Below are 9,296 nucleotides of genomic sequence, written 5' to 3' on the forward strand. Positions count from 1 at the left end.
TCACTGTATCAAATTTCAGCTAAATCGGATAATAAATGTGGCTTTTATGGGCCTTAGACCCTAAATCGGAGGATCGATCTATATGGGGGCTATATGAAAATTTAGCCCTTATAGCCCATCTTCGAACTTAACCCGCTTATGGACAAGAAAAGAATCTGTGCAAAGTTTCAGCTCAATATCACTATTTTTAAAGACTATATCGTGATTTGAACAGGCAGACGGACGGACATGTCTAGATCGTCTTAGATTTTTACGCTGACCAAGAATATATATACTTTATAGGGTCGGAAATGGATATTTCGATGTGTTGCGAACGGAATGACAAAATGAAAGTACCTCCATCCTTCGGTGGTGGGTATAAAAAGATTTCGAAAGCCTAGCACAATTAATTGTCCCAAATTTGAGCGAAATCGGACAATAAATGCTCCTTGTATGGGCCAAGACCTTAAATCGAGAGATCGTTCTATATGACAGCTTTGTCCAAATATGGACCAATCTGAGCCAAATTGAAAAAAAAAACAAGATCCCAGATCGGTTTATATGGCAGCTATATCAGGTTATGAACCGATTTGAACCTTATTTGACACAGTTGTTGAAAGTAAAAATAAAATACGTCATGCAAAATTTCAGCCAAATCGGATAGGAATTGCGCCCTCTAGAAGCTCAAGAAATCAAATCCCCAGATCTGTTTATATGACAGCTATATCAGGTTATGAACCGATTTGAACCATACTTGGCACAGTTGTTGGGTATCATAACAAAACACGTCGTGCGAAATTCCATTCCAATCGGATAAGAATTCCGCCCTCTAGAGGGTCAAGAAGTCAAGACCCAAGATCGGTTTATATGGTAGCTATATCAGGTTATGAACCGATTTGAACCATACTTAGCACTGTTGTTGGATGCAATAAGAAAACACGTCGTGCAAAATTTCATTTCAATCGGATAAGAATTGCGCACTCTAGAGGCTCAAGAAGTCAAGACCCAAGATCGGTTTATATGGCAGCTATATCAGGTTATGGGCCGATTTGAACCATATTTGGCACAGTTGTTGGATGTCATAACAAAACACGTCGTGCAAAATTTCATTCTGATCGGATAAGAATTGCGCACGCTAGAGGCTCAAGAAGTCAAGACCCAAGATCGGTTTATATGGCAGCTATATCAGGTTATGAACCGATTTAAACCATACTTGGCACAGTTGTTGGATATCATAGCAAAACACGTCATGCAAAATTTCATTCCAATCGGATAAGAATTGCGCACTCTAAAGGCTCAAGAAGTCAAGACCCAAGATCGGTTTATATGGCAGCTATATCAAAACATGGACCGATATGGCCCATTTACAATACCAACCGACCTACACTAATAAGAAGTATTTGTGCAAAATTTCAAGCTGCTAGCTTTACTCCTTCGGAAGTTAATGTGGCTTTTATGAGCCTAAGACCTTAAATCGGCAGATCGGTCTGTATGGGGGCTATATAAAGATATAGTCCGAACATAACCTGCCTATGGACACAAACGAATGTGTGCAAAGTTTCAGCTCATGGCTAGATTGTCTAAGATTTTTACGACGATCAAGAATATATACACCTGATAGGGTAGGAAATGCATATGTCGATGTTGCAAACGTAATGACAGAATGAACATACCCCATCCTTCGGTGTTGGATAAAAAACACTGAACTAAAAACAATGAATTTGATAAGAATTGCGCCATTTAGGACTCAATAAGTCAAATCAAGTGATCGATTTATATGGCGGCTATATCAGATTATTGACTGATTCAGACAATACTTTGCACAGCTGTTGGAAGTTGTACTAAAACGACATGTGCAATGTTTCAGCCAAATTAGATAACAATCGCGCCCTGTACAAACTCAAGAAGACTAATTGGGAGATCGATTTATATGGCAGCTATATCAAATTATGGGCCGATGTGGCCCATTTATAATCCCAGTTGACCTACACTGACAAGAAGTATTTGTGCAAAATTTGTAGCGCCTAGCTTTACTCCTTCGAATGGCTAGATTAGTATATTCCCATCCTATTGTAGTGGGTATAAAAACCGTTTTTATACCCTCCATAATAGTATAGGTGTATACAAATTTCGTCATTCTGTTTGTAACACCTCGAAGTATTCGTCTAAGACCCCATCAAGTATTTATTTTTTTGATCTTCCTGATATTTTATGGCGATCTAGTCCGTTTGTCTGCCCGCCCGTCCGTGTGTCGAATGCACGATAGCGATGGAATGCGTAAAGCTATCCGTTTGAAAAATACCCAAGAATAGAGCTGCCTAAGAAAATTTCTAGCTCGAATTACGAAAGATGGATCGTAATGAAATTTGGATTGGCGTACAGTAATCGACTGAAACCAGTTACAACAAATTTCCCCGTCATGTTTTGGGGGAAAATTAGCTTGTTAAAAGTCAGAAATTTTTTAAATCCCAAAAAACAAACGAAAAAATTTCTCAAAATTCTTCGGAGTGAGATTTCTGGAATCAGTTTTAATGGTTTGTTGCATTGGTTGGTTTCTATAAAATAATAAATTTATGGCAAGAATCCCACTTCTTTTGACACCAGGTTCTATTTTATGCCAAAATCATTAAATCCAGCTTTCTTCGCTAAATGGTCATAAAATATTAAAAAAAAATGTTTTTTGTAGTGGCTTAGGAAATAAAAAGTTTTTTTTTTTCAAAACATTTTAAAATATAAAAAATTTGAAAAAATTGCTACGTCAATATAAATTCTCTAAATTATGAATATACAAGCATATGCTCGGTCGTTTCGCTACCCCCGACAGTACACCCAATATCAAGGTGCAACTGTATCGCAATTTTGATTGCTTTAGCCTTATCCGTAAAAAAGATCATTTCGAAAGTTTTATTGCCTAAATGCACGAATTAAAAAAAACTCTAGTCGCCCGATAAATACCGACTAGGTGTAAATGTATCGCAATTTTGAGATCTTTAGCCCAATCCATAAATAAAGTACTATTTTCTACGTTTTAGCACCGAAATATACAAATTTCAAAACAATCTTCTGGTCATCCGTTACCTACTGCCAAGATGTACCTTTATTGCTAATAATCACAGATGTAGCTCAGTCTGTAAATAAAGTAACAATTTTTACGTTGTTGTATCAAAATGAACGAATATCAAAAAAATCTTCTAGTTGTTCAGCACATACCGCCTAGATGTAACTGTATTCTAAATTTCAGAGCTGTAGCTCAATCCGTAAAGAAGGTGCCATATTGTACGTTTTAGTACCAAAATGTGCGCGTATCAACAAAGTCTTCTAGTCATCCGGTACATACTGTTTAGATGTGCCGGTACCCCAAATTTCAGATTTATAGCACAATCTATAAATAAAGTACTAAATAGTACCAATTACAGCACTTAAGTACTTTTTATTCCACTCCTGGTGCGATTTCACTATTTCATATTTGGTACAACTTATGGTACATTTGTCAAGACATCGATCATTTTTAGCGATATAGTTAATTTTACCCTTCTCCTTTCACTGTAAAACTAAATAAGCCATTTCGTACTTTTTGGTACCAAAAAAAAAGTATATGATTTGTTAAAAAATCACATATATTTCTTAGTAATACCTACATGTTAAATTTGAGAGCTCTAGTTTAATCCGTAAAGAAAGTATGAAATTGTACCAAATACGGTACTAAACATACATTTGTTCTGTTTCCATTACTATTTTTTATATTTTTTCTATCTACCCTCTTTAGTTCGCAACAACAATCGTTTAAGCCAAATTTCGGAGTTCTAGTTCCACCCGTTCGCCCTATGCAAAGTTCACCTATTTCGTATCTTTTTTGGTACTTTTTCTTCTAAAAGTCCAAAAACTCTTTTGGCTTCCAAATTTAATTTGTCATAGGGTACCAAAATTCCAAAATTCAAAGCTCTAGTCAATTAACAAACAAGGTACCAAAAAGTACCAATTGCGGTACTAAACGTATTATTTTTCCCACTTCCGGTACTTTTTTGGGACATTTTTGTCACCAAATCTTATTTTTACGAGACGCACTTTAATTTGATAAATCTGGCCCCACTCGTTCGCGCTAGTTAAAAAGTCACAATTTCGTACTTTACCGTACGAATATCACAAAATCCCGTCTTATCGTGCCCCTACGACCCAAGACCCACATTCGTGCCAAATTTCATGACTCTAGCTTCAGGCGTTTGGGGTGGGAGTTGATCAGTCAATCAGTCAGTCAGGCAGCCAGTCATTCATGCGTCTCTTTTATATACAGAGGTAAAATTTCATCAAAATCGGACAACTACAATACATCGAGGGTTACGCGTAATGGGTTAAAATTTTGTGTTTAAAAATATTTATTGATATTTGTCTATAGAAAAAATTTTAGGAAAATATTGTTTGGGACAGATAAGAATAATAACAAGTAAAAGCGTGCTAAGTTCGGCCGGGCCGAATCTTGCCCAAAAAGTAATTGCTGGATTTTTCATATAGTCGGCGTTGACAAATTTTTTCACAGCTTTTGACTCTGTAATTGCATTCTTTCTTCTGTCAGTTATCAGCTGTTACTTTTAGCTTGCTTTAGAAAAAAAGTGTAAAAAAAGTATATTTGATTAAAGTTCATTCTAAGTTTTATTAAAAATGCATTTACTTTCTTTTAAAAAATCTTCTTTCCCGATATCTCTTTTTGTGCAAACAAAGGACAAAAGAAAATAATTGCTATAATATTAGAGCTATATCAAGTTATGGTCCGAATCGGACCATAATTGAATTGAATATTGAAGAACATGGTAGAAGTCATTGTGAAAATTTTCAGCCAATTCGAGTAACAATTGCGCCCTTTAGGGGCTCAAGAAGTAAAATAGAGAGATCGGTTTAAATGGAAGCTGTATCAAGCTATAGACCGATTCGGACCATATTTGACATGTATATTAGTAGTAGTAGTAGTAGTAGTAGTAGTAGTAAACTTCTTTATTGAATATTTTCATAAAAATACATTTCTTTTTTTACAATTCTAAGAAGTAATTTTATAACTTAGCGACAATGTAAAATACGTCTGTCGCATTATATAAGCATTTGCTTATTTAATTGAATTCATTTATTAAAAGTTGCCTATATTTATAGCTCATTTCGAGATAATTTATTAATTTGTGCCAATTTTCTTCTTCTGTACCATCAAGAATGTTGATTATTTCCTCATCGTTCAATATCGGCTTTCCGAATGATATCATTCTAAATTCCCGAAGTATAGGACAGATGCCCAGAAAATGTCGCATTGTTTCAATTTCATGCATGTTACACAATTTACATTCTTTATTTAAGACATCGGGATCAAAACTGTTACACCCTAGAGGGATCATTCCACTGCGCGCTTTAAATATCCACACGATTTCCGCTTGAGAGTACTTTCTGTTTAGGTAAAGATGGGATCTGCTTGGGTTTAAATATCTATATATCCGCCAGCTCTGGCTGAATTGTTTTCTATACAGTCTTTCTTCATGCAATCGTTGTTTCATACCACTTAATAAATCATTGCAGAAAGTGTTCCAATTGCCTTGTGAAGACATCGTTTGTGGCCATTGAACGTGTAGGCTTCGAGATAAGTCTTTTAATTCTGTTACCCAAAATATATTTTTTTGGTATATAATCTCCGATAGTTGATTTGGGAGCCTGTTTTGTGTATGGTAATACAAAATTCGCCCCAAATAGTTTAAATGTTTTCCCAGCGTGTATATTTGTGAGTCTTCTACTTCCGTTTCCAGCATTAGTACATAATTTGGTGTAAAACTAAAACCCTAAGTATTCGCTTCAGAAAATATCTTTGGAGTGCATTAATCTCTTCGAAGTGTGAAAAACCCCAAATTTCGGCAGCATATGTTTGTATAGATCTACAAACGGCTAAAAATAATTTCCATTTAGAATTCATATCTATATCTGCTCTTCCAATGAATTGGTTCCATGTGGCATTAATAGCGTTTTTTGCTTCATTGTTTCTGGTTTGTACATGTTTGTTGAACTTCATTTTCGGAGTAATTTATTTCGTATTTGCTTAATTTTCCTCCATTTCTAAAGACCATAATTTCGGATTTAGCTAGGTTTACTTCCAAACTCCACATTTTGCAGTATATTTCCAGATTATCTATCATTTTCTGTAGTACTTTTATGTCATCTGCTAGGAAAACGATATCATCTGCATACAAGAGAAGTCGGATGTTAATATTTTCCACAAACAAACCACCTTCGATGAACTCGTGCAGGTCATTTACATAGAGGGCAAATAATAACGGCGATAAAAGACATCCTTGTTTTACGCCTTTGGTTGTTTCGAAGTATTCAGATAGCTCCCTGCCGTTCCATACTGCTGACTGCGTGTTGCTGTATATTTTCTCTATTATTGAGACCATTTTATATGATACACCCATTCAAAATAGTTTATATATAAGGGCTTGCCTTGATATATTGTCAAAAGCTGCCTTGAAATCGATAAAAAAACAATATACTTTTTTCCTCTCTGCCAATTTCAAGTGGACGATCGAGGCCAGATTGTATATATTATCAACCGTTGAATAATTTTTCCGGAATCCAGCTTGGTATTCTGTAAGAATTTGATAGTTTTCAACCCAATTATATAGTCTTTCATTTATAAGACCCATAAATAACTTCGCCACACAATTCATAAATGAAATGCCCCTGTAGTTTGACGGCTCGTTTAGATCACCTTTCTTATGAATTGGGTAAATAATAGTTTTTGTGAATACAGGATCAATTTCCCCACTCGAATAAATGGTATTGTATATTCTTAACAGCAGACTATTAAACTCTTCGGTGCCGTTTATGAAGAACTCATATGGTATCCTATCCTCGCCGGGTGCCTTATTTCTTTTAACTTTCACTAGCATTTTCTGCAGTTCCGACATCGTAAAGTGCCTATCGAGATCCATATCATTTTTATAAGGGGGAGCATAGTGAATAAGAGTGGTCTCTTGAGATTTATTTAATAAGTTTTCATAGTAGGATTTAAAGGCATCTGGGGTAATATTTGAGCCCACGAGGTTACATTGGTTACGAATTTCTTTCGCCATTTTCCACCATTCTTTGGAGTTTTTGATGTTATTTAATTTGTTGGCTATTGTATTGTAATACACGGATTTATTGGTACTGCATACAGTTTTGTACTCTTTTTGTGCGAATATATATCGTCTCTTGTCTTCCAAATTCCTTGTTGTCCTGTACACCTTTAAGAGCTTAAAACTTTTCATTCTTGCATTATTACAGTTTTTGTTGTACCATTTATTTTTCGGCTCAAAAGGCTTTTTGTGATTAATCAATTTTGAAGCGGATTTCACTATTATTTGGTTAATATCGTTGAGGTTGATGTGATTTATACCAGCGATATTACGTATACTTTCATTTATCTTTCTTTGATAATTATCCTTTTCTTCATCTTTCCATATCAATTTTGGCAATAGAGACATCTTTTCCCCCGTTCGTGAAGTGGGTTCAATATTTATTTTCGTCAGGATAGGGAAATGATCTGACCATACTTTATCTTCCACTCTGAACTCTTCAATCTTTCCCAAAATTTCCTTAGATACCGCGCATATGTCGTTTACTGACTCACCCAATGTCGTAATGTATGTCAATTTTCCATCCTCATCACCCTTCGTTATTCCATTCAAAATAAGCATGTTATAATTATCACATAGTTGTATAAATTTAACACCTTTTTGATTTACAGTTTTTATCTCTTGATTTTCTGCAATCATATCCTGAGCAAAAGCTACTTTTATATATTTCTCCGATATTCTGGTTTGTTTCTCCGATTCGGACATTAAAATCACCTATGAGTATAGGGTTTTGTATTTCTATGTCTTGAAAATACTTTGCCAGTTTTTCAAAGTCATTGTCCCAATTGGCAGGTCTTAAGTATTGAGGTATTACGCTGTAAGTATTTTCCATTGTGTACAATTTTAAAAGCGGGGTTTCCCCTATATCAATAACTTCATACGAAATACCAGTATCGTGTAGATGTTTGCTTATACCGATCAAACAGCCTCCAATTGCTCTGCCGTATCTATGAATGCGTGTCGCATGCTTAAAAAATAAATCAAACCCGCTGAAATATGATTTTGCTCTTTCTATTTTGTTCGGTTCCAGGTGCGTTTCCAATAATATAAGAATCTCAAATTGTTTGATATATTGGAAAAAAGTTGGGTACAAATACTTATTTTCTAGGCCATTAATGTTGTACGATAAAATCGAAATATTATACGGTTTAATCGCTTGTGTATTATTTATTAGTTTTTTGGATACGAATCATCATTAAGTTGATAATAATTTAAACAAATAGTTTTTATATCCTCCCCATATAATTTGACAAGTTCTTTTTCTCCATCAGCGTTGCCAGATACAAGTTTGTGATCGGAATTCCATTTAAACCAACGGTCTTTTATTTTTAGCTTGTCTTCTCTTACAACAACTTTATGCTGTTTGCTAACCGCTAAAATTTGTTTTCGAAGAATAAGAAAAGTCTTTTTGTGCTGTTGCTTGTTTGGTATCATATCACGTTCAATAGAGATATCAGAGCCCGACAATTTTTTTGTATTTCGAAATATCTGTTGTAGAGCATCTTCGTTCTCAAGTTCGGCTATAACTGCCATTTTTCCGTTACGGTCAAAAACTTTGCGGACATTTTTCGTACTTGCCGTTACGTTTAATTTTTCTCTGAACAGTTTTTGCACCTCTTCTTTTGGATTTTTTGCACTTGGTAGGCCTTTAATAAATAACTTACTTGACCTGATTTGATTTTCTAGCCAAGTAATATCCTTTTTATACTGACTATTTTCTATTTTCACTTTACTTAGCTCTTCTTTCAAACTCTGATTCTCTGACTTCAGTGCATTTATATCAGTGCTGATAGCAATTATCTCGCATTTTATGTCTTCTATGTCTGCTTTCGAAAGGTAGCGATTTGAGCTTTTCGTCTAAATTGGAGTTAATAGTTTCTTTTATAAGTTTTATGAGTTCAGTTGGCTCCATGTTTGATGTTGATGACTTTGGTTTTTCTGGCGATGATATTTCGTTGTGTTTCCTCTTGGGTGTTTGAAAATTATCTTGCATATTTCCGAACCCTGCCAATGAATGGTAATGCTGTCGATCGCAGTAGATTAGATATCGATAACTTTTGCTTTTGTTGTTATCGGTAGATTACCATCACTAAACTTGGTTGGCTAAGGTCAGCTGATATGCTTATTTGTTGTGTCGGTGTTTGTCTACTCGTTGTTTTGTATTTTGAGTGACAA

The 9,296-nt window shown here is 35.0% G+C and overlaps 1 protein-coding gene across 1 annotated transcript; it reads right to left on the reverse strand.

Annotated features, from left to right (window-relative positions):
• Positions 1–6,549: 6,549 nt before the first annotated feature.
• Positions 6,550–8,654, reverse strand: LOC131994790 (uncharacterized). Its single transcript, XM_059361676.1, has 3 exons — positions 8,469–8,654; positions 6,655–7,835; positions 6,550–6,589 (listed from the first exon to the last, which is right to left on the reverse strand). Exons 1-3 carry the CDS (start codon positions 8,652–8,654, stop codon positions 6,550–6,552), a joined length of 1,407 nt encoding a protein of 468 aa, XP_059217659.1.
• Between the last annotated feature and the right edge of the window lie 642 nt (positions 8,655–9,296).

This window comes from Stomoxys calcitrans, chromosome 2 (assembly GCF_963082655.1).
Source record: "Stomoxys calcitrans chromosome 2, idStoCalc2.1, whole genome shotgun sequence".
NCBI lineage: Eukaryota > Metazoa > Arthropoda > Insecta > Diptera > Muscidae > Stomoxys > Stomoxys calcitrans.